The following is a 26,489-nucleotide window of genomic DNA, read 5'->3' as shown; positions in this document are numbered from 1 at the left end:
GAAGTAGTTTTCAACCCTATGACCCAAAGTCCTTTTTTTATAACAAATATTCTGTAATGCCCTTTTGCTATTCTGAAATAGCATTTAAAGATTATAATACTATATCTGCAGACACAAATTTTAACATTTCAATATAATTCGTTAAATGCGACATAAAGGAAAATAAAACACAATTTTTTTTTTTTTTTGAGACAGTCTCGCTCTGTCGCCCAGGCTGGAGTGTAGTGGTGCAGCCTCAGCTCACTGCAACCTCCACCTCCCGGGTTCAAGCAATTCTCTAGCCCCAGCCTCCCGAGTAGCCAGGATTACAAGCGTGCGCCACCATGCCCAGCTAATTTTGTATTTTTAGTAGAGACAGAGTTTCGCCATGTTGGCCAGGCTGGTCTAGAACACCTGGCCTCAAGTGCTCTGCCCGCCGCAGCCTCCCAAAGTGCTGGGATTACAGGGATGAGCCATCACGCCTGACCCAATAAACAAGAGTTAATAATAAAACATGTATTTTCAGATAAGACTACACTAGAAGAAAAAAGATTCCCTCCTCCCACAGTCACCCACTCCCAAAGTGCCCCCTAGAGGGCGGAGCTATCCTATCCCATCTGCTCCACACAGACCCTCTCCCGTAAGTCATAATGGTCAGCAACCTCTACCCTTACCAGGGGTAAGCATACAAAGTAGGCAAGAGGGAGGGATCTGACCAATTGAGGTCAAACTTGACTCCACCACTCAACTGCTGTGGTTATCCTCTACAGGCCTAGTTTTTCACCTGTAAAAGAATGATGCCAAAAGGTTTTTGTGAAATATAAGTAAGTACAGTATTCCTACACTTAACATGTAATACACGATCAATAAATGTTAGCTATCAGAGTTAACATTACTATTCCTGAATCCACCTTGCATTGTTTCCTAGCTTTTGCTCACTTATTCCATTAGCAGAAAAGATGAGAGACTGGATATCCATTCATCAGAGACACTCTTCAACGGATTCGTGTATAATACAAGCTGCACCACAGGCCAGGTGCAGTGGCTCACGCCTGTAATCCCAGCATTTTGGGAGGCCAAGGCAGACGGCTGGATCCCTTGAGCCCAGGAACTAGATACCAGCCTGGGCAACATGGCGAACTACCATCTCTACAAAAAAACACAAAAATCAGCCGGGCATGGTGGCATGTGCCTGTTGTCCCAGCTACTCAGGAAGCTGAGGTGGAAGAATCATCTGAGCCTCAGAGATCAAGGATGCAGTAAGCTGAGATCATGCCACTGCACTCCAGCCTAGGCATCAGAATGAGTCCTTGTCTCTAAAAAACAAAAAGAAGCTGCATCACATGACTTCTAAGATTATTTCTAATTCTGAGATGCTGCACTGCACTGAGGTTATTTTTTCATTCACTTAGGTCCTTCCTTCCCAGTTGGAGGGCCAAGAATGTGTCTTACATATCATATAAGTTAGAGAAACACCTCACAGAATGATGATTTAGTGTGCCACTGAAAACCCGGCCTTGGTTATTGGTTATTTATCATTTAGTTCCAAATAGTATTATATATTACAGTCAAGGAATGAATGACAACTTTTCCAGTGAAAGCACTTTATGCAACACATATGTTGTCTTCAGAAAGTGATGATTGCCTAGGGTCACTTGCATCTATGTGGATTAATTCCTTACAGCAACAAGCAAAGCAACACTCCTAAACATTCTAAATTAACAGGTGAGGAGGTGAAAGGTGGTGGCAACAGCTAGAGAAATACCTCAAGACAAAAATGATTCCAAAGTTAATATTCTGAGTAAAAGCAGTCATTGTTCTGACTGTTAAAGTAAATGCACAGACCCTAGAAGTAGAAAGCATATCTCTGTGCATGGGGAAATACCTTATATTTAAAACCTATAATTTATATAAACATATCCTTCTGTAAGAGGATAAACAGAAACTGCCAATTGCTACAAGTCACTCTGCATTAACTATCCAAGATGCTCACAGCGGTTTTTTCTGGGTGATAAATTATTGCATGGGGTAGAGGGGAATGAAGGGGATGTAGGAGATAGGGGAGATTACCAAATCCCCTTTCCTTTTGCTTACTTATAGTTTCCAGTATTTCTAACATAGTGGTCTTTTAATAAGAATTCTAAGTTATATAAGGGTATTAATTAAAACTGAAAAATCCATGAAATTTGGGGCAAGAAACTATCTTAGATGAACTTTTCACTGGGATCTGTGGATAACCTAAGTATTCATCTATGTCTCTCACATACTACCTAAAATTATCCTAGTTCCCTGCCTCACATCACAACGGATCAAAACTTAGTTTCTCTCTTCTTTATCCACCCTGCAGACCTTATAGATTATGCCACTACAATGTCAGTACCCAGTATAAGGAAATCTCACTACCAGTTTTTGCCAGTTTCCCAGTGACACCAACCCACCCTCTGGGATAGTGAGATAAAAAGAGAGAAATGAACTGTTTTTAAACCACTGATTTTGCACTCAGAGAAGTGACAAAAACAAACAAACTTGGCTGGGCACAGCGGCTCATGCCTGTAAGTAATTCCAGCACTTTGGGAGACCGAGGCAGGTGGATCACCTGAGGTTAGGAGTTTGAGATCAGCCTGGCTAACATGGCGAAACCCCATCTCTACTAAAAATACAAAAATTACCCTGCATGGTGGTGTGTGCCTATAATTCCAGCTACCCGGAGACTGAGGCAGGAGAACCCAGGAGGCGGAGGTTGCAGTGAGCTGAGATTGTGCCATTGCACTCCAGCCTGGGCAACAAGAGCGAAACACCATCTCAAAAAAATAAAAAATAAACTAAACCTGGACACTTTATCTATACCACCATTTCAAAGCTATAAACTCCCCACAACTCTCATACTAAAAAGCCCATAAGGAATCATAAAAGTCCCAAAAATAAAATGTCATTTTGGTAAACGCACTTAGCAACGCTATTCTTCCCTGCTCAGTAAAATAGCACGGAAAGATCTCAGGAGGAGAGGAAACAGCTCTAAAGCAGGCATACCTCTCTGCCCAACAAAAGAACTTAAATTCAGACTGGTTCAATCCAACAAGCATTTGTTAAACACTTTGTTAAACACATTCAGAGCACCATGCTAGGTGTTTACACATCTCTAAACAAAGAAGACATGTTAATCTGCCTGCCGAGGTACCATAATTCTAATATGGAAGACAAACACTCAGATAAACCAATATATGGCAGACCCTGATAAAACCTAATAATAGAGGTTTCAAAACTGCTCTGGTAGTATGGGAAGGGATGGATTAAAACTGCAAGAATTATGAAAAAGAAAGCCAGGAGAGGTGACTTGTACTCCTAGTCCTAGCTCTTCCAGAGGCTGAAGCAAGAGGATCACTTGAAATGGGAGTTCCAGGCTACAGTGAGCTATGATTATGCCTGTAAATAGCCACTGCACTCCAGTCTGAGGAACACAGCAAGACCCTATCTCATTAAAAAAAAAAAAATTTTTGAAAAAGACTCTTCAATAATTTAAGTTCTACATATACTGTATTGATATATTTAATTCAGCTATTTATTCATCCTGATCATTCATCCAAAATAAAAGGTGGTTGGCCAGGCGCGGTGGCTCCCGCCTGGAATCCCAGCACTTCGAGAGGCCAAGGCAGGTGGATTACCACAGGTCGGGAGTTCAAGACCAGCCTGGCCAACATAGAGAACCTCGTCTCTACTAAAAATACAAAAATTAGCTCGGTGTGGTGGCGTGCGCCTGTAATCCCAGCTACTTGGGAGGTTGAGGCAGGAGAATCGCTTGAACCCAGGAGGCAGATGTTGCGGTGAGCCGAGATCATGCCACTGCACCCCAGCCTGGGCAAGAGAGTGAGATTTCGTCTCCAAAATAAAATAAAATAAAAATAAAAGGTGGCAGAAATGCTCAGCTACCAAAAGTAAGCATCAGAGGTGAAATCTACACACTGGGATCCTTTGGACTAAAAAAAAAAAACGGAGACAAGTGCCTTCGAACCAGGAGGACGTCTGCAAAAGGCTCACCAACATCAGAAGGTCTGTACTAGGCATCTTCCTCTTCCAGCCTCCTCTCCGCGATCCCCTTTTTCAGACTCTGTAAAAGGGAACCAGGTTTGTTTACGTCTAGAGCTTTAAACTGTCTCGCCGGCCCGCCTAGATTCGCCAGAGCAGCCAAGTTATGGTTCTCTCCCTCCTTTGAAGGCTCAGATTTCACTCCCAGATATCACACTCCACCCCCAGCACCCCAAACCAGCGAATCAAAATCCTGCTGCAACTAGGTTTCCCTCCCACAGTTGATGAAACTAATCCAGACCCAGACTCCCACAAAGCATTCCACCCAGGTGGAAACTAGGGGAAACGCCCCGTCTGTGCGCGATCGGGGTGCAGAGCCCAGTCCAGGCCACCTAACCCGGGCTAAAGGTGCCGAGGGTGCCAGGGTCCTGCCTCCTCGCACTCCCTTTAGAAGCAGCACGGCCTCGCTCTCGTTGTCACCCCCCCACTCCTCACAGCCTTCCCCTCCCGTCGGAGGACCAGCAAATCCTGGCCGCCCACGCCCACTCCTACCCCGCGGCAGGCGTGGGCTCCAGACCCGCCCCACCGCGGCCCCGTGCCCGCCCGCCGTCCACTCGCTTGGACCTCGGTTGCAGGTGCCCACGCCTTCAGCCCGCCCCCGCCCCGGCCGCAGCCGCCCCCACCCCGCCTCTGCGCGCCCCCGGTCCACCCGGCCCCTGCCCTCTCCTCACCCCGCCGCGCCTCCGTCCCGACCCTCACCGCCCCCCGGAGCCCGCGACGGCCCCTCCACCTCCTCACGCCGGAACCAGCTTCCCGTCTCCTTCCCTCGAGCACCCGGCCGGCTCCACCTCCCGCGTCTCCCTCAGCGCGCGACAGACTCGCAGGCCGCGAGAACCAGGATCCCGTATTGCCGCCGCCGCCGCCGAGATTGGAGGCCCGGCAGCAGCCGGCCTCGCCCCTCCCGGAAATGGCTCCGGGGGCACCGGCCCGGCTCCCGGACCCTGGCGTGCGCGGCCCCGCTGCCACCAGCCGCGCGCACGCCCGGACCCGGGCCCCACGGCGTGTGCGCGCCGCCTACTGGCCAGGCAGCGGGCTGCACCCAGGCCCTCCCGTGAATGTCTCAACTAGGCCGTCCTGGGGCAGCTGTGGGATGCCGACGGTCACAACTTCTCTTCCAGACTGCCTTTAACAAAAAACTTCCTGGTCACATTTGGTCACTTGGAGCCTTCTGAGAAAGTAGGTCTGCAGGGCATTGTACAAACTAATCCAAAACAGCCACAGAGTTGGGTCTCTTTCCTGGGCCGGGGACTTCATTTTTCCATCGAGGTCAGTGGTGCCTGAAGAAAAGCAACATGGAAACTCATTTAATGGAAATACCATCCTCATCCTCCCCTCCATCACGCCCCCCCTCCCCGCGCCCCAGAGGCTACTCTGCCATCACTACTTTCATGAGCAGTGCTGGGCATCTCCTTATACACAAGTGCAAAGGCCCACTGGGATCACAAAGCTCACCTTCATTTCCAGATGAAAAAACTAAGTCTCAGCTGGGTGCAGTGGCTTACGTCGGTAATCCCAGCACTTTGGGACGCGGAGGCGAGAGGGTTATCTGAGCCCAGCAGTTCTAGATCAGCCTGAGCAACATAGTGAGACCCCCAGCTCCAAAAAGAAAAAGAAGAAACTAAGTCTCAAATAGGTTTCCCATGACTTGTCCATGTTGTCATAACATGGCTTTAGTGGAAGCAGAAGGCAGTGCAGTTACATGGAACCAACTGACCAGTGACCTACATTCAAGATTTTTTTTTCCAATAGATCTTAAAAATGACACCTAGATAGACTCTTGAAATCTCTCAGACAAAAATGGCACTAATGAGGGTACCCAATTCCATCCCCTTGGAAAATGTTGCCATGACACTAAAATTAAGGCATCATCATCACTACCATCATTATCATCATGTAGTGCTTTCGGGATGAAATGTACTATCACAGCTGCCCTCCTCTGCATACCCCAACAGCACTTCCCAATTCCCCCGCCAGAATGGTTAAGGCCCTGAAAGACTATGAACAGGTTATCTTTAGGCCTCCCCACCCCCATTCCGTCAGAACTCCCAGACATCTCTACCATCCAGAGCCCCCGACTCAAGCATGAACACCCCCATGCCCTTACCCCTCTCACTACTGTTCCCCAGCAGACATGCATCCTCAGTGTTTAAGGGTCAGAAAATGTTCTGGGGCCTCCTGCCAATGCCTACTCATCAAGAGTTACTTTAGGGTTTCAGGCATGCCTTCCCATTCTCCATCTCCTACCCTTCTGCTTTAACTCTTCGTCAGATCCCCCAGGAACTGCACACCTCGTCTCCGTCTCCTTGTTAGTTACCACCCCCACATCCTTTAATCTAGAATCTGTGTACCCAGATGACTAGAGGGCAGGGTCACATCTGATTCCTCCCTATACCCTAATACACAATATGCAGTCTGCTTATTCTTCCCAGATGCACAAACCGATTCAATCATATTGAACGGATCGTTACTCTGCCAAGAACTATGCTAGGCACCTTTACGTACAAGCCTTATTTATGGCCTGACTTGCCCAGATCAGGTGACTCTCATCATCCCTCAACCTGTAAACAAGGACACCAAGACCAAAGAAGGAAATGATCCTCCCAAAGACACACAGCCATGATGGGGTGGAGTTTGCATGGGCGTTTGGATGGGAAGCCAAGGCTTCAGGCTTTGTAGGGAGGACATCAAATATGCTTGTTGGTTAATTAGTATCAAAAAATGGTAGAGCTAGAGGGGTCTTCAACTATTCGCCAGCTCCACCCCAGAGAATACACATGAAGAAACTGAGGTGCAGAGAGAGATGTGACTCCTGGCAGTTCCTGGCAGAGCCCAGCCTGGAACATGGGTCTGGGTTTGCAACTCTGTGAGCCCATGCAGCTCTGTGTGTGTGTGTGTGTACGTGTGTGTGTGTGTGTGAGACAGAGAGAGAGAGAGACTTCAGACCACCCTGCTCTCCTACCCCACACTCTCTCTGACAGCAGAATGACATTAGGAGGTACTTAGCTGGCTGGTCAGAGGCAGAGGAGGGCTGTCTGGAGCTTCCATTCTGAAAGTGTGGTTTCCCTGAGAGCAACATTGGCTTTACCTGAGAGCTTTTTATAAATGCAGGTTCTTGGGGCCCCACTCCAGACCTCCTGAATCAGAATCTATAGCTTAACAAGGTCCCCAGATGATCTTAATCCACAAGAAAGTAAGAAGTACTTCTAGACACTCCGTTTGCAGAGAAAGCACAATTTTTGTTTGCTTATTTAGAAACCAGGTCTCAATATGTTGCCCAGGCTGGAGTGTAGTGGCTATTCACAGCCATGATCATAGCTCACTACAGCCTCAAATGCTTGGGCTCAAGCAATCCTCCTGTCTTAGCCTCCCGAGTAGCTGTGTCTACAGACACATGGCACTTTGCCCAGATAGAAGGCATGATAGTTGTATTAAGCGTGTGGGTTGTCTGGGATGGCGTAAGGAGGCTGATGAAGAACGAGTTTCTGTGGGGCTGGGGAGGGAACCAATGCTCCCCAGTTGTCCTTTGGTACCATAATGGTGCCTTCCAGGATGACAAAAGGTTGTTATTTAGGTGTCAGCGAGGCACTGAAATTCCTGCAGATGACAGAAGGCTTGGGACGGAGGAGGGAGGTGTGGAGCAAGATGGCCCGGGATTTTTTCCCTCTGTGACTTCTTTAATTTAGGCTGGGAGGATCTCCCTGCAGCGCTTGTGTCTGCCATCATTTAAACAATTCATGCCAGCAAATCTGGTTCTGCTTAAAATGGCAGCCATCCATGGCCAAGTTAGTGACAGCCTCCCCATCGTGCATGAGCACACACTCCGGCTCTAAAAAGCAGGCGCACACACTCTCCTGCCTCCATTCTTGTTCCCGACACCCCTTGCTCAGCCAGGGACCTTCTTGAAAAGCTCACCTCAGGACAGGGGTGTGGGCAGGTCTTAGGAGGGTTGCAGCCTCTGGGTCTGTCCTGGAAAGGAATGGCCCACAGGAAACCAACAAACAGTACCTGGAGCCCAGAATGCCCAAGAAGAGGCAGAAAAGCAGCACATAGCTCCAGCAGCAGGCTGGACTGATCACAGCAGAACTGGCTACCAGGGGAGGAGAGGCCAAGGGCCAGACAGACATGAGAGCACCCACAGCAGGGACCAAATGCCCCAACATTGCCAACTGGAGTGAGCAAGGGGCAGCGAGTCACCGAGTTATCACGGGCCTCCTGGCCTCACCCAGGTACGTGACCCAGTTGCCAGTTTGATAAAAGCCAGAGTGGCCAAGCCCTCAGAGAGCCAAGAGTTATTTCCCAAAGAAACTTCATCTTTCCTAAAGAAGCCCACTGATAGGGTTTGGCTCTGTGTCCCCACCCAAATCTCATCTCAAATTGTAATTCCCACGTGTTGAGGGAGGGAGGGTGATTGAATCATGGTTGTTCTCGTGGCACTGAGTGAGTTCTCATGAGATCTGATGGTTTTATGAGTGTTTGAAAGTTCTTCATTCTTCTCTCTGCTGTAGCCTTGTGAAGAAGGTGCTTGCTTCTCCTTCACCATCCGCCATGATCGTAAGTTTCCTGAGGCCTCCCCAGCCGTGTGGAACTGTCAGTTAAACCTCTTTCCTTTATAAATGACCAAGTCTCAGGGAAGTTCTTAATAGCAGTGTGAAATGGACTAATACACCCACCATTGTTGCTATCCAGGCTGCACAATCACTCCTAGCAAAACATCAAAAACTGAGAGCAGCTGTTTCTCAAACACCAAATAAATATAAACTTCCTTTGACAAAATAGCTTTGAAGGCAGGGAGACAGGTCTCTACCCAGGAATCATTGTGTGGCCTACAGGAAAACAGTAGATTGAAGGCAGGGAAACAGGTCTCTACCCAGGAATCAAGTTGTTTTAACTGTCCAAGTCTGGGCTTCCTCCTTTGTAAATTGCTGTGGCAATTGTAAGAGATATATGTGTGTGCCCATCACATATGGGGCCTGATCCACCATAAGCGCTCCATAATTATTACTATTATTATTATTATTAATTTATAAAGGCAATGCCTCACTATGTTGCCCAGGCTGCTCCTGGGATCAAGTGATTCTCCCACCTTAGCCTCCCAATGTACTGGGATTACAGGTGTGAGCCACTGTACCCAGCCAAGAATTATTGGTCTAACACCCTCCACATACATCCAGGGTGTGCGCAGATAAGATTCCAGTCTGAGCCCGTGATTGACTAAGCCCAGCCCAGCCCTCTCACCTTGTTGCTATAGGTTGATTTCGATCCCCATCAGGACCTGATCCTAGCAAGTTGATTAGTCCTTCCAACATGACCCTTGCCCTCTCTAGGGCATGCTAGGCCTTTGTAAGGCTTTCCTGAGAGCTACAGATCTACTGTTTTCCTGCAGGTTTTATTGCTTGTAGATCAGTAAGTCCTAAACCAACCAGATCCAACACCCCTGTTTATAACAAATATTGCTTTGTAACTCTCTTTTACTGTCTAGAAATCAATGTAGCACTATAACTTTAAAAGGGAATGTCATGATAATAAAATCATACATGAAGTTGGCAGAGACATGGACTTACAATGGATATGTTTGCATTATGGGAAGGCAATATTTAATTGAATAGTGCTGTCACTGTTTTCTTTATATTTGACATTTTGAAATAAGGACTCAATTAGGATATTCACAGAACTAGATACAATCATCATGGATAGGAAAGCTGCAGACACAGACCAGTATAGAAGTAGTGTCTTAGCGACTCAATCACTATGTGAGCAGCATTGCCATGGATGATGTGATTTTACAAAACTGTGGATTAAGGTTGATAACATTCCAGACAAAATGCAGGACAATTTACACGCCGCTCTCAACATACTAGTTGTACTCCAGGTAGGTTGTATAATAAAATCATGTGTTTTTTTGTGTGTTTTTGTTGTTGTTGTTGTTGTTGTTTGAGACACAGTCTCACTCTGTCACCCAGGCTGGAGTGCAGTGGCACAATCTTGGCTCACAGCAACCTCCGTCTCCCCAGTTCAAGGGATTCTCTTGCCCCAGCCTCCCGAGTAGCTGGGATTACAAGTGCCCACCACCACACCCGGCTAATTTTTGTATTTTTAGTAGAGACAAGGTTTCACCATGTTGGCCAGGCTGGTCTCGAACTCCTGAACTTAGGTGATCCACCTGCTTCGGGATTACAGGCATGAGCCACTGTGCCTGGGTGGTTTTTTTAATTTTAAACATACATGTAAAGAGAAGTTGATTATGGCTCATGTGACTATGAACTAGCTTTTCCCCTCTATGAATATTCTGACAGTGCATTCCAAAGATGTACAGGACTCAGGACAATTCTTCATTGTGATGGGATACATCCCTCACTAAGAGTAAAGCGGGACCTGCCCCTTGCCCCTGCCTGAAGCGCCTGGAGGAGAGAGAGAAGTCATAATGGGCCTCATTTCTGCCCCAGGGACCGCATTATTCTCCTCACTGAATGCCAGAGCCACCGGCCTCATCATTATGACAACCAAAAGTTTTTTTTTAATTTCCAGGATGCTCCCTAGGGAGTTCGGCTGCCCCAGTGAGAGCTTCTCTTGTAGACTGATGACAGGGATACACTCCAGCACAAGCCTCATTTTAGTATCTATGGCTGAGGGCTTGTCAAGCTAGAAGGGACTTAAGCATCATCCAGGTGCCCATCTAGCATGGACTGTCAGCATCTCCAAAGAGCCTTTCAAAATCCACATGTCAGGACTCTCCTGCAGATGGAGTGAATGACGTGTGAGGCCCAGTCATCTGTATTTTGTATATTCCTGGATAAGAGCTGCAACATTCTATCCATTCTCATCTCTTTCTAAGCCTTGGTCTTGCAGCTAATGGGGGCAGAACCTAGAATTCCTGACATTCCAGCCCCAGAAGCCCAGACCCAGAAAACGTAGTGAAGCTTGTGGGTTCTTGTGGGGCTGTTGGGACACTGTGCTGTGGGGCTTTGGATGCACCATTAACTCTCTCTGGGCTTCAATTTCCCAATCTCAAAGTTGGGTAGAGAGGGGAAGCTGTTCCTCACCTCTGTCAGTCTAGAGTTCTCTTTGGCCCACTGGGGTTACCCTTCCCAGAATCCTCTGTTTGGTAACTCCATCTGTCTGCCTCCAGGTGCCCAGGAAGGGCCCTCTGTCATGTGGTTACTTGGTTGGGGAGTGTTTGTCCTGGCCCTGCTGTGAAGGATGACCATGTTGCCAGAATGCCCTGGGGGGCCAGGCCCTCTCACCACCCTCCTGAGTGTTGACACAGATAGAACATGATGAAGAGGCCAGGCATTATATAAGTCCTGGGTAGACAGAGGACCAGTGGGGTAATTTCAGCCATTGGCTCAGGGTTGTTCCCTGCCTGGCCCTGCAGAACTGGTTTCCAGGGTTGACTCAGAGGGGCGTGGGCAGCACCTGTATCCTAAGCTCAGAGGTCAGGGTAGCTGGGTAGGGGCACACTAATTCACAAGGGATGAAGAGCTTTTTATGTCTTAAAACTGAATGAGAGGAATTTTCTCTAGTCAGTGACTAAGGGCAGAATCTTCTCTATGCTTGGGGGCAAAGTGACCTAGGCAAAGGGATCAAGGACAGCTTGAGCTGAGAACACAGCAGGAGCAGGAGCTAGCCAGGCAGAGAGGGGCAGGAAGAGCGTTCTGGCTGAGCAAGTGCAGAGGGCCAGTGGTGGGGTAGGAGAGGCCAGGCCAGTGTGGCCAGAGAAACAAGCCTGAGGGGGACAGAAGGGGAAAGCTGGCTTGCAGGTCAGTAGGGGCAGGCATGGCAAATACACATGCCTTCAGGGGCCCAGGCAGGTAATGTGACTGCTACAAATTGGGAATGTAGGCTTCAGGCTACATTCATTCAACATACATACATTCAACTGTTCAATGCCAGGTTGCAATATTCAAGGCCTGAGATGGATCATTGAGCAAAACAAAGAGCCCTGCCCTCATGCAACTTACATTCCAGCAGAAGGAGACAGACCAATAAACATAATAAATAAGTAAAGTGTATGCTAAGTTAGGAGATGCTTGGGGCTATGGAAAGAGAGGAAGCAAAGCAATGTTAGGGAAGCACAAAGTATGGGGCTTGGGACAAGATGTCATGGATACTGCAACTGTATTTATTTATTTATTTTTGAGATGGAGTCTCGCTCTGTCACCCAGGCTGAAGTGCAGTGGCGCCATCTTGGCTCTCTGCAGGTTCAAGCAATTCTCCTGCCTTAGGCTCCCAAGTAACTGGGATTAGAGATGCACGTCACCACACCCAGCTAAGTTTTGTATTTTTAATAGAGATGGGGTTTTACCATGTTGGCCAGGCTGGTCTCGAATTCCTGACCTTGGGTGATCCACACACCTCAGCCTCCCAAAGTACTGGGACAACAGTCATGAGCCACCACACCTGGCAATTTTAAATAGAATAGTGGGGTAGTTCAGCATCTCAATTTTCCAAGGAAAGACAGAAATCTAGATTTTTAAAAATTCTCTCAATTTTAAAATTATGATGTCCTAAGAGCCTGCCAGAGTCAGAGATTATTCTCACTCTCTTTGCAAGGGTTACTTTGGTTCTTTATGTCAAACAGTGGGAACAGTTCAGCACTCCAAGAGACAGAGCCAACTTAAAGGGCTTGTCATTTGACTCCTAGATTCAAGCTTCAGATGTTACCAACAATGCTTTTCAGCCATCTGTGGAGAGTGCTCCTTTTTCCATATGCCCAAGTTGCTCAGAACTCCCATTTTCTTGAGGCAGACACAGGGTTTGCCTGCAGCCCCTCTCCTTGCCCAAGCTCTAGCAGGAGGACTGTTGCTTCAAAGGGGAACAATGCAGTCCCTGGGGCAGAAATGAGGCCAGTCATGACTTCTGTCTCTCCTCCAGGTGCTGCAGGCAGGGGCAACAGGCAGGTCCCTCTTTATTCTTAGTTAACAACAGGAAATAGCAAGCCAGCATAATTTCTGGACAAAAAGAGCACATAATTTTATAGGACCATGCAGTTTTCTTGTCGCAAGGTGCATAATTTATCTTGTGACCTTGTGACACAGTGTAACTCACTGAATCACCTCTGTTTGTTAATTCCATCTTTTTCCTCCCAGGATAGAAAGGGGGAAAAAATCTCTAGTTGAATGGTGATGGTCAAGAGATCTAAAAGATCATTAAGTGTAATACCACCAAGGAACTCCCAGAACTTTGGGCAACTCATTCAGTTGTTTTGAAGATTTTTAAAAATTGGGATATACTGTATGTACAGACACATCCACAAATCAAAGTGTAGAGCTAGATGAATATTGACAGAGTGAACACCATTGTTCAGCACCACCCAGATTAAGAAACAGAATGTCACCAATTCAATTGTTTTTTAAATAAATGCAAATGCAGATGGCAAGCCTCCTGTCTGAGACCTCCGGGTCCTGTCGGAAAGTGTTTTGATCTCCATCCAAAGAACAACAGCTATTGAGGTCTTTTCACTCAAGGGACTGACAATATCACATTTGTGTTTTAGAACAATCCCTCTGCATGGTATGGAGAATGGCTAGGAGAGAATTCATATGGGCAGACAAGGTACTCAGCAAAGAATGAAAATAATTGGTTCTAGGATAGAACAATGGCATAAGCTTAGAAGACGGACCTTTGGAAAGTGACAGGGCAGATTAAAACAAGACTCCCAAAGCCTCAAACTACCCTGTGCCTGGCAAGCAGACTCCCACATGTACCCTCAAGCCAAGATTCCCAGGGAAGAAGTCACATTCAGAGCTCAGGGCAAACTAACCCGTATCTAGTGGGCTATACCTTTAACTTGTTGCAACTGGATTGGAGAACCTTTCCCTTAACCCCAGGATTCTTTCTGACTTGAAGGTTGGTTGGCAGAAGTAACCAGTAGAGTGACTGTGTTCATGCTGATGCTATTTCAATTTATCCCAAATGCTATGGGTTGAACTGTGTCCCCCAACAATCCATGTGGTGAAGTCCTCAATCCTAGTACCTCAGAATATGGCCTTACTTGAAAATAGGGTCATGGCAGATGTAATGAGTTAAGATTGAGTACTACTGGAATAGGGTGCACCCCTAGCCTAATATGACTGGTGTCCTTATAAAACGGGGCAATTTGGACAGACATGCATAGAGGGGGAACACATGTGAAAATGAAGGTAGCAATCAGAGTGATAACTTTATAAGCCAAAGACCATCAAAGGTTGCCAGCAAACCACCAGTAGCTAAGGGAGGGCCATGAAACATGTTTTTCCTCATAGCTCTCAGAAGGAACCAGCCCTGCCAACACCTTGATCTCACACTTCTATCTTCCAGAGATGGGAGACAATCCATTTGTGTTGTGCGGGCCACCCAGTTTGTGGCACTTTGTTTACAACAGCCTGATTAGCAAGCTAACATGAATAGATTCTCATGCTAGCCCCAAATCTCAGTAGGTTGGCAATGGAGGAATGGAAAGGGCAGGGTGACATGACCATTCTCAGTGGCCTCATGTTCCCCCTGAGCACCCAAGTGTTGGGGCAGTGGTGGGGACTTGGAAGCCTGCAGAGCCCTCTGATAGCTGCTGCCAACTGGCTTTCTGGGAGACAAAGCAGCCTCAAGCTAGTCCTTGTGGGTCTGCTTGAGGGCACTGCTACACTCAGTTTTAGTATATAAACCCACACCTGCCACTTAGGGAGAGCTGTTGCAGGAGTGCTGCAGAGGAAACCACTCACTCAGACATGTTTCAAATGCCCACTCTTACTATCCACTATCCATTTAATTCAAGTGTGTCAAATGTTTAAACCATGTGCCCTGGCTGCCCATCCAAACATCTAACTCAATATTCCTAGCTATTGCATCATCTTAGAACAAATTCAACTCATTTCACTTGAATATTCATGTGAATCCCTTCAATACACACATCATACAAGTCCTTTAAAACAAACTGTTTATAGCTAGAAGCCATCTCCTGACCTCAGCTGTCCCCCTCCAGGGAAGGCTTACAAAGTTTCTAGTTGGGAACAGATGGCCCTTTGGAAATTGCCCAATGTTGTCTCAGGACATGACCTCACAAGAATAAAAACAAGTCAAAACCCAAGGCCTGTTGGCAGAGAATCATTTACAAGACAAGCATAACTAAGTCAGCAGAGGTTACCTGGGCCTCACCCCAGCCTACATGGAAAGCACTTACTTGGTAAGTGCTCCGTAAATGGCAACCCATGGCAATAATCATCTATCAATGACTGTATTGATCTATCTGTGAATTAGATCACATCTGGAGAAGATAACCTTGAAGGGAAAGACACCATAAGAAGCCCAGTTAACTGAATGCCTTTCTTGAACTTGGCCACAACGACCCCTATGATCAGCCGCAGCTTTTCTCCACCTTCATGTCCCCCATTTCCACCTCACTCTCAGACTGTATGTCCCAACCATACTCACAGTGACTATCTGGGATGATTTTGAAACTAAGGACATATTATTAGGTTTTCTGGGACAGCAAGCATAAATTGATCTGTTCTAACAATCTGGGTCTTCTGGTCTCCCTAGCAATCTAGAACAACTTGGAGTTCCCATAACATGCCCTGGGCTTTTATAGCTCCAGACTTTTGTATGTACTATTCCCTTTTCTTGGAACATCCTTCTCTCCTTGGTCTACTTTGTAACCTTTCCCAAGACTCCTAGGTAGGCTCGAATTCTCTTTTCCTGTGTCTCCATTTCCCTAACCCTTAGCACATTAAGTCTTAATTTCTCTGGCTCACTCAAGACCAGTAACCTCTAGACAATGATATTATATCTTTTCAACTGTATGTTCTCTAATCTATTCTATGTTACAGACATTCAACAAATGTGTATATAATCAATGATTTTGTGGTTATCTAGAGAAGAAGTGGATGTGAGAACTAACCACAAATGTCTGAAGAGTTGTCATAGTGAAGAAGACCCAGACTTGATTTGGGTGGCCATAAAGGATAGAACAAGAATACTAACCAGAAGCCTCAAGGAGGCATATTTCAGTTCAATATTAAGAAGAACTTTCTAGGCAAGAGACCTAAACAGAAAATGAACAGGCAGCCTTGAGCAGTAGAGAGCTTGTTGTCATTAGAGGTATTTAAATGATAAATGCTAGCAAACTCTTGGTAGGAATGAGGCAAGGATTCAAGCATGTAGTAGATGAATGATCTGAATGAATACCTGAGACTCTATGACTCACGTATTCATCTGGGCATCAGGCACTGTGTCAAGAGCCTGATGAATTAACACAAAGCAAACATACCCAGGTTACCACCACATAGATCAAGGCCCTATTCTTGGTAGTGAACAAGACAAATGTGGTCTCTGACCTCTTGGAACTTACAGACTTGCAGAAGAGATATATAAAATTGTAAGCATTATTGGGTTCTAAGAAAGAGTACAGAGGAGAACTAGGTACAGGGACCCAGTTTTGTTCCCCTAAGGCCATTTTGTTCTATGACCTTGGATGTTCTGGAGAGCTCAGGCTTATTCTCTCTACTCTGATGCCTGCTATTCCAGTTGAGTGGCTGGCTTAGACCAGTCTATATCTGTCAGCTCCAGAGCTGTGAGTCCTGGTAAGATGACAGGTAACTAGGTAACTTTGATCATCCCAGGGGAAACAGGTGAGTGAGCCATGTGGGGTCTTTAACCATGCCTCCATTCTTTCCTTTTCTCTTTTCTGAAAGACCATCAGAAGGCTAGTCATGCAGAGCTCAGGACAATAAAAGCACAAAGAATGCTATGGTAGATGTACCCAAAGAGCCTGGCAAAAACTCAAACTCTCAGAGCAGCCAACCTTCATCAAAGGACTCAATGGTACTGGCTGCAATCCAGAACTCCATGCACAAAGCAAACCAGACATAGCAGGTGAGCCAATGGCATGTGGTCACAGAATTTTCTCCTGTACACTGATGGGGAGTGGCATCAGGATAAAATAGCAGCCATTCACAAAATATTAGCTTGATCTTGGTAAACACTAATAATTAAAAAGCAAATACCATGCATCAAACCTTTTCTGTGGATCACACTCTGTGGCTAGATGACCTTATATGCATTATCTTATTTAATCATCAAATAACTACATAAAGTTAGAATAATTATTATTTCTGTAAATGAGGAAACTGATGTCTGGAGTTATCAAAATTTGGTTTAAGATCACATAGAGAATGGCAGGCCTGAGTATCTCTGGAGCCCAGGCTTCTGGCCTCTGTTCTGTGGAATCTTTCATGGGGTTTAATGAGAGCCCGCCAAAGCAGAGTGGGTTTAAATGAGCTACCCTCTCTGACCTCCAAAGGCAGCTGAGTAAGTCCTCAGCAGAGTAGCAGTTTAGCAAGAGACTTCACTGCATAGGCAAAGTCAAAAGGAAAACAACAAGCTAGAAAAAAAAGTATTTTAATTACTCATACTACAAAGTGATAATTTCTCTAGTAAATAAATCCATCTATCCATATACGAACTAACAAACCAACAGAAAAATGAACAGAGGTCACAAAAATGTATACAAATAACATTTAAACACATGAAAATTCAACCTCACTCAGTAAAGAAATGCAAATTAAAGCTATACTGGCCAGGCATGGTGGCTCACGCCTGTAATCCCAGCACTTTGGGAGACCAAGGCAGGTGGATCATGAGGTCAGGAGATCAAGACCATCCTGACTGCTTCCTCCTGACTGGGTGAGAGTCAGCCACCCCCTCCCACACGTATTCTACATCAGAGCTCTGATTTCTCCATGAGACAGAGTGCCCAGGGGGAGGGGTGGGCTGCACCCTTGGTTGTTTAGACAAATCAGCCATTGCAGCCCATGGGCTTTGGAGAGTCCAAACCGACAGGGGCAGAGGCAGTTCTCCAGCATGACAAGGCTATTTTGGCAAGGTGTGGCCAGACGGCTTCTTTAAGCGGGACTCCAATTCATCTATGTGTACTGGGCAGGATCTCCCAACGGGGGCCTTCCAGAGGAGGGGCAGACTGCCGTCTTTGCTGCTTTGCAGCTTTGCAGTTTTCAATGGTGATACCTACAGGTACAGGAAAAACTAAGGCAACGAGGGTCTGGAGCAGATCTGCCAGCAAACCACAGTAGTCCTACAGTAGAGTGGCCTGACTGTCCTACAGTAGAGTGGCCTGACTGTTAAAAGAAAAACAAACAAGCAGAAAACAACAACAACATAAAAAAAAAGACCTCATAAAAACCCTGTCCAAAGGTCACCAACCTCAAAGATCAAAGGTAGATATGCCCACAAAGATGAGAAAGAATCAAAGCCAAAAGACTGAAAACTCAAAAAGCCAGAGTGCCCCTCCATATGACCACAGCAGCTCTCCAGCAAGCGCTCAGAACTGGGCTGAGGCTGAGATGGCTGAAATGACAAAAGTAGGCTTCAGCATGGATAAAAAGGAACTTCATTGAGCTAAAGGAGTATGTAATACTAAGAGAACCAAGAGCTAAAAGAGCATGTTGTAACCCATTATTTGGGTAAATAATGATAAGAATCATGATAAAACAATGAAGGAGCTGACAGCCAAAATAGCCAGTTTAGAAAGGAACATAACTGATCTAATAGAGCTGAAAAACACACTACAAGAACTCCACAATGCAATCACAAGTATTAATAGCAGAATAGACCAAGCAGAGGAAAGATTCTCAGAGGAAAGACTCTCAGAGCTTGAAGATTATCTTTCTGAAATAACACAGGCAGAGAAAAATAAAGAAAAAAAGAATGAAAAGGAACGAATGAAACCTCCAAGGAATATAGGATTTTGTAAAGAGACCAAATCTATGACTGGGGTACCTAAAAGAGACAGGGAGAATGGAACAAATTTGGAAAACATGATTCAGGATATCATCCAGGAGAACTTCCCCAACCTAGCAAGAGAGACCAACATTCAAATTCAGGAAATGCGGAGAACTCCAGAAATATACTCCATGAGGAGATCACCCCCAAGACACATAATTATCAGATTCTCCAAGGTTGAAATGAAAGAAAAAATGTTAAGGGCAGTCAGAGAGAAAGGCCAGGTCACCCACCAAGGGAAAACTGTTAGACTAACAGTGGACCTCTCAACAGAAACCCTACCAGCCAGAAGAGATGGAGGCCAAAACTCAACATTCTTAAAGAAAAGAAATTCTAACCCAGAATTTCATATCCAGCCAAACTAAGCTTCCTAAGCAAAGCAGAAATAAGATCCTTTTCAGACAAGCAAATGCTGAGGGAATTCATTACCACCAGACCTGCCTTGCAAGAGCTCCTGAAGAAAGCACTAAATGTGGAAAGGAAAAACCATTACCAGCCACTAAAAAACACACCAAAGTACACAAACCAGTGTAAAATGGAAGGCTATTCCTTTACCCACCCACTTCTTTTTAGTCCTGCCAAGCCATCCCATTTCATTATTAGATTGCGACTTACAAAGTTACAAGCAATTTACAGCTAAGACCTCATCTTCTAGCAGCTGTATTAACTCACACTTCACCAAAAGAACCACTGCAGTCTATAGAACCTCACATTCTAAAACAAGTGCCATTTGAGGTTTGGAATATTTTTATTTCTGGTCATTCAATATCAGCTGCCTTCATCATCATTCAGCTTAAAAATCCCAATAAGTTCCCCCAGAACCCCCCAATACCCCTTGAAACTACAAGCACAACAAGGGTTACAGCTCCTAGTAACAAAATTTTCAACCCACGGATTATTGCACCCATGCAACTCACCTTGCAACACTCTCATTTTAGCTGTAAAGAAACCAGATGTCCTCTCTCCAGTCCGTGCCTCCAAGATGACAAAGCAAAGGAACAACAGTCTCGCCAAAAAGTACCACAGCCACATGCAGCCTATTCGCTGCATGAACTGTGCCTGATGCGTGCCCAAGGACAAGGCTATTAAGAAATCCGTCATTCGAAACATAGTGGAGCCCGCAGTAGTCGGGGACATTTCTGAAGCGAGCGTCTTCAACACCTATGTGCTTTCCAAGCAGTATGTGAAGCAACATTACTGTGTGAGTTGTGCAATTCACAGCAAAGTAGTCCGAAATCAATCTCGTGAAGGCTGCAAGGACCCAACACCCCCACCCTGATTTAGACCTGTAGGTGCTGCCCCATGACCCCCGCCAAACCCCATGTAAGGAGCTGAGTCCTTAAAGACTGAAGACAGACTATTCTCCTGAGAAAACTAAAATGGAAATTGTACTTAAAAAAAAAATGGCGCCTAATAACTAGTACAGGACCTTAGAATTGTTAATGAAGCTGTTATTCCTATTCATCCTATTGTCCCAAACCCTTACACTCTTTTTGGACAAATTCTCTCCATCACAGCTTGGTTTACTGTACTTGATCTTAAGGATGCCTTTTTCTGCTTTCCTGTATACCCAGACAGCCAATTTTTGTTTGCTTTTGAATAGCAAGACTCAGATACTCAAGTAGCTCAAAGTTAACTTAGACAATTCTGTCCCAGGGATTCAGAGATAGCCCCACCATTTTGGATAGGCCCTAGCTAAAACACTGTCTACCCTGCAGTTTCTCCCAGATAGCAGTCTACTCCAGTATGTGGATGACCTGCTAATCTGTAGTCCTAACAAGGTTGTTTTAGGACAAAATACAATATTAGTACTACATAAACTTGCTGACTGTGGCTACAGAGTATCTCTTTCTAAGGTATGAATATCCACACAAAGGGTTCAATTTTGGGTCTTATTTTAACCTTGAGTACAAAGAGCATCTCAAGCATTTGTAAAAATCTTATCTTAAACGTGACAACTCCAGAAACTAAACAACAGCTTTGATCCTTTTGGGGTATGGCCAGGTTTTACAGAATATGGATTCCTTCCTTTGGATTAATAGCAAAATCTTTATGTGAATCCCTCAAGGGAACTGAGGAGCAACCTCTGTCCTAGACTAATGTTATGAAGCATGCTCTAAACACTTAAAACCGGGCTTTAATCTTAGCCCCAGCCTTAGCCCTAGCAGATCTGACTAGGCCTTTATTTTTGTATGTACACGAATGAAGGGGAATAGCTTTGGGAGTCTTAGCCCAAGATCTAGGGCCCTTTAAGTGCCCTATAGCATATTTTTTGAAAACTTTAGACCTAGTATCCCAGAAAGGTCATTCCCCATCACCCCAGCCTAAGAGCATTAGCAACAGTGGCCCTCTTAGTCCAAGAAGCCTCAAAAATATATTACCTGCCCCACCTGGGCTCTCACGACTTTGCAGCACTGCTAATAATTATTTAAGCCCTTTTCAAACTTCAGCCCTATCCCATCTTAATAATTCTCTTCATTATGGTGATTGTACTCTGGCAACAATAGCTCATACCCAAATCAGTGTCTTGAACATAACTTCCAATTCAGAATTCCATTCTGGAAGATAAAGGGCCCTAGGACTTAGTGTGGCCAGAATTGTGGGAGCTATTGCAACTCTCACCCTTTTACTTACCATGAAATCTCAATATGGGAACTTACCACCTCCCTTGAAATAGCCTTAGCAGAAACTGACACAAGTCTATCAGCACTAGAAAAGTCTTTACACTCACTGGCAGAATGGGTTTAATAATAGACAAGCTCTAGATTACCCCCTAGCTGAACAAGGAGGAGTCAGTGCTGTCATCAAGAAAACCTGCTACACCTACATTAATGCATCTGCAAAAGTGGAAACTAAGGTCCAAGACATTTTCAAACAAGCCAAATGGCTACACACACTTTCCCAAAGTAACCAAGACTAGGCCAAAACCTCTACTGACTGGTTTCCAAAAATCACTTGGCTTCTCACATTCCTGGGAACTTTATTCTTTGTCATTCTTCTTTTAAAATTTTGTCCCTGACTTTTTAAGTTAAACTTTTTGAGTTTAACTTACATCTCATTAACTTTATATCTTTCAGATTACAACAATTTCACCTATAGATGACTATGTAATCCCAATCCCGGCCTCCTGATGGTATCTGACCTTCCCCACCTCTTCATGAATGAGTTTTCCATGACCCTTCATTCCCTTCATGACAGAGAGCAAGGAAGGGAAAAACACAACCTATACCTTCAATGCTCCCTTTCGGTAGGGATTAGCCAGATGGACTCAATGCCCCTTTTCACTGTGGCATTTTCCCTTTCTTGAGACCCCAGTAGGCAGCAGGTAGACACGAGCATGGGGGAATATAGAGGGTCAAAGATTTGACCAAAATATTTGTCAGGGGAAAAATGAGGAAAGCAAAAGTCGCCTGGTGAGCCTCGAGCAGGCCCCAGAGAAAAAAAAAAAAAAAAAAAAAAATCCTTATTTGAGGAATTTAGAAGTATAGTGAAAGAAGTGAAGACCACCCGGTGAGCATCAAATAGTCTATTCGGAGGCAAACTCCTAATCTAGGAAATTTAGAAATAATTAAACTTCCCTAGTACCTAAAGTCGTCATCTGGTTCCAGGTCTCTTTCAAAAAAAAAAAGAAAAAAGATTGTAAGTAAATAGAAATTCTACACATCTCCAGAATGCCATGCCAAAACTCACTGTGCAACCCTTCCTGACATTAGGGCACCAAAATGTCAACACATGTAATCATTTATCATGACCTACGTGGCTAATATTGTCCAAATGACCCTTAAGCTCCCACCTTAAGGTCCATAAATGCTCCTAAGGAAAATCCACCTTGATATGCTCAGTCCTTTCTTGCTGAGGTGCCCCACTGCACTCCTCTGCAGCGTTCTTTCTTTGTAATCAAACTTGCCTTTTTCAAATCAATACTGCTGTCGGTAAATTCTTAACAGCCCGTAAGTCAACCACTTCCTGATGTAGGGGCTCTGACACCTCACCCAGCACAAATCTGCTGTAAAAAAATGATTAGAGGAAGTTCTCTAAACAGAAAGGAAACAATAATAGAAGAAAGTCTGGAACATAAGGAAGGAAGAACCCAGTAAGTAAAAATATGGGTAAATACAGTGGACTTTCTTTCTCTTGAGATTTCTAAATTGTGTTTGACAGTTGAAGCAAAACTTACAACACTACTTGATATGGCTCTAAATGTATGTAGAGGAAATATTTAAAACAATTATCAACAAAGGGAGATAAAGGAACATAAAGGGAAGTGAGCTTATGTACCTCACATGAACTGGTAAAACAAGGATACCAGTAGACTGTGATACATTATATATATATATATATATATATATATATCTAATATAATATATAATAAAATACCTACAGCAGCCACTAAAAAACCATACAGAGATACACTTGAAAACATTGTAAATAAATCAAAATGGAATTCTTAATAGAATGTCCAAGAAACCCACAGTGAGACAGGAAAAAGAAAAAAAAGAACATAAATTGGTAGAGTGGATTTTAAAACTTGATACAACTCTATGCAGTCTGTAAGAAACTCATTTCAAATATGATGACACAGGAACATTGAATGTAAAATGATGAAAAAAGATAAATCATGCAATCATTAATTAAAGGAAGGGAGTGGCTAAATTAATATCAGATAAAGTAGACTTCAGAGCAAAGAAAATGACAGAGACACAGAGGATATTATGTAATAATAAAAGCACCAGTCTATCAAGAAGATCTAGCAATCCTAAATGTATGTGCACCTAAGAGCAGAGTCATAAAATGTGTGAAGAAACTGACAGAACTGAAAAGAGAAATAGACAAATTCACAATTATAGTTGGAAGCTTCAATAACCCTCTCAACAATTTATAGAACTAGACAAAAAATTAGCAAGAATATACAAGAACTCAACAACAATTTTAACTAATAGACTTTAACATTTATAGAACCCTTCACCCAATAACAGCAGAATACACATTCTTTTATAGTGCCCATAGAATGTACACTGACATAGACCACATCCTGAGCTACAAAACAAACCTCAACACTTTTAAATAATTAAAATAATATAAAGTACCTTCCCCAAGTATAATTGAATCAATGTTGAAATCAATAGCACAAAGATAACAGGAGGGTGGGCATGGTGGTTCATGTCTATAATCCCAGCACTTTGGGAGGCCAAGGTGGGTGGATCACTTGAGCTCAGGAGTTCAAGACCAGCCTGGGCAATAGGGCAAGACCCCATCTCTACAAAAAATACAAAAATTAGCCAAGCATGGTGATGTACACCTGTAGTCCCAGCTACTTGGGAAGCTGAGGTGGGAGGATCACTTGAGCCTGGGAGGTCAAGGCTGCAGTTAGTTGTAATTCCACCACTTAACTACAGCCTGGGTGACAGAGTGAGACCCTGTCACATTTTTAAAAATAAATAAATGAAAAAGATAACAGGGAAATCTGCAAACATTTGGAAATTAACACGCTTCTTAAAAAAATTCATGTTGGTCAAAGACGAAGTTTCAAGGGAAATTTTTAAAATACATAATAATTGAATGAAAATGGAGACATAGCACATCAAGATTTGTGGGTGACTGCTAAAGTATGCTGGGAGGAACATTTATAGCACTAAATGCATATATTAGAAAAGAGGAGGCCGGGCATGATGGCTTATGCTTGTAATCCCAGCACTTTGGGAGGCCAAGGCAGGTGGATCACGAGGTCGGGAGTTCAAGACCAGCCTGGCCAAGATGGTCAAACCCCGTCTCTGCTAAAAATACAAAAAAAATAGCTGGACGTGGTGGCAGGCACCTGTAATCCCAGCTACTAGGGAAGCTGAGGCAGAGAATTGTTTGAACCTGGGAAGCAGAGGTTGCAGTGAGCCTAGATTATACCACTGCACTCCAGCCTGGGTGACAGATCAAGACTCCATCCCCCCCTAAAAAAAAAGAAAGACAGAAAAGTGTCCAACCAATAATCTAAGCATCCCCCTCACAAACCTGTAAAAAACAGTGCAAAATAAATCCAAAACAAGCAGCACAATGAAATAATGAAGATAAGAGCAGAAATTCATGAAATTGAAAACAGAAAAAAATAGGAAAAATATCAATAAAACAAAGAGCTGGTTCTTTGAAAACATCAATAAAATTGGCAAACTTCTATCTAGCAAGACTGGCAAAAAAAGGGAGAGAAAGAAATCACAAATTAATAATATCAGGAATGAAATAAAGGTGTCACTACATATTCTACAGATATCAAAAGGATAATATGAGAATATTACAAAACAACTCTACACAAATAAATTTTACAACATAAGAGAAATTGGCCAACTCCTTGAAAAGCAAAATATTATAATCACCCAATTTGAAATAGATCTCTTGAATAGTCCCATAACTGTTAAGAAAATTAAATCTTCAGTTTTAAAACATCCAAAAAATAAATCTCCAGGCCCAGGTAGTTTCACTGGAGAAATCCAGCAAACATTTAAAGAAAAATTAACATCAATTTTACACGATCTCTTCCAGAAAATGGAAAAGGAGGTAACACTTCCCAATTCATTTTATGAAATTAGTGTTATCCTGATGATACACAAAACACAGAAAGATAGTACGAAAAGGAAACTACAGATAAATATTCATCATAAATATAGGTGCAATAAACCTTAACAAAATATTTTCAAGTAGAATCCAGCAATATATAAAAAGAATTATACACCATGAGCAAGTGGGGCTTATTCCAGGGATACAAGGCTAGTTCAATATTTGAAAAATAAATGTACTGACAAGCAAAAGAAGAAAAATCACATGATCATATTAGTTGATGCAGAAAAAAAGCATTTGATAAAATTCAACACCCATTTATGACAAAAACGCTCAGAGAAATAGGAATAGAGAGGGACTTTTTTAACCTGATAAAGAGTATATATAAAAAACCTACAGCTGACATTATATTTAATGGTTAAAGACTCTGTGTTTATTTCCTAAGATTAGGAACAAGGTAAGGATGTGCACTCTCACCACTGTTATTCAACTTAGTATTGGAAGTTCTAGACAGTGTAGTAAAACAAGGGAAGAGAAGAAAAGAGAAGAGAAGAGAAGAGAAGAGAAGAGAAGAGAAGAGAAGAGAAGAGAAGGGAAGAGAAGAGAAAGAAGAGGAGAGAAGAGAAGAGAAGAGAAGGCATATATATGGGAAAGAAAGAAAGAAAGAAAACTGTCCATATTTGCAGATGTTATTATGATATGATATTATTATCTATGCAGAAAATTCCAGGGAATCTACAACGTATCTCCAGAAACTAATAAGTGAGTTCAGCAAGGTTGAAGGATACAAACTAACATACAAAAATTAATAGTGTTTCTATATACTAGCAATGCACATATGGACATCAAAATTTAAAATATCATACTATTTACAGTTCCTTTAAAAAAAAAAACTGAAATAGGTGAAAATCTAACAAAACATGTCCAGGGCTTTTATGCTGAAAACTATAAAATGCTGATTAAATTAATCAAGGAAGATTGAAATAAATGGAGAGACATACCATGTTCATGGACTGGAAGACTCAACATGGTAAAGACGTCCATTCTCCCCACATAGATACAGAAGTTTAACCTGATTCCTATAAAAATCTAAACAAAAAGTTTGTAGATGTCAATAA

General features: G+C 43.8%; 1 protein-coding gene and 1 pseudogene across 5 annotated transcripts in view; one reads left to right on the top strand and one right to left on the bottom strand.

Moving 5' to 3' along the window:
- SGPL1 (sphingosine-1-phosphate lyase 1) overlaps positions 1 to 22,761 on the bottom strand; it is a 79,833-nt gene extending 57,072 nt beyond the window's left edge. The window contains exons 1-3 of one of the 5 annotated variants that reach the window (XM_023205015.2): positions 22,622 to 22,761; positions 4,734 to 5,339; positions 4,015 to 4,084 (exon numbers count right to left, since the gene is read on the bottom strand). In XM_023205015.2, the coding sequence (XP_023060783.1) occupies positions 4,015 to 4,041 (27 nt within the window). In that variant the 5' untranslated portion in view covers positions 4,042 to 4,084; positions 4,734 to 5,339; positions 22,622 to 22,761. The remainder of the gene's footprint in view (positions 1 to 4,014; positions 4,085 to 4,733; positions 5,340 to 22,621) is intronic. The other 4 variants (XM_023205013.2, XM_023205016.2, XM_023205014.2 and 1 more) reach the window with 4 other exon arrangements.
- Positions 19,811 to 20,155, top strand: LOC111537890 (annotated as a pseudogene).
- Positions 22,762 to 26,489: the final 3,728 nt, after the last annotated feature.

The sequence above is a fragment of the Piliocolobus tephrosceles genome, chromosome 9 (genome assembly GCF_002776525.5).
Source record: "Piliocolobus tephrosceles isolate RC106 chromosome 9, ASM277652v3, whole genome shotgun sequence".
In the NCBI taxonomy this organism is placed as follows: Eukaryota; Metazoa; Chordata; class Mammalia; order Primates; family Cercopithecidae; genus Piliocolobus; species Piliocolobus tephrosceles.
The sequence above is the reverse complement of the archived record's forward strand: the minus strand, read 5'-3'. Positions and strand labels throughout refer to the sequence as shown.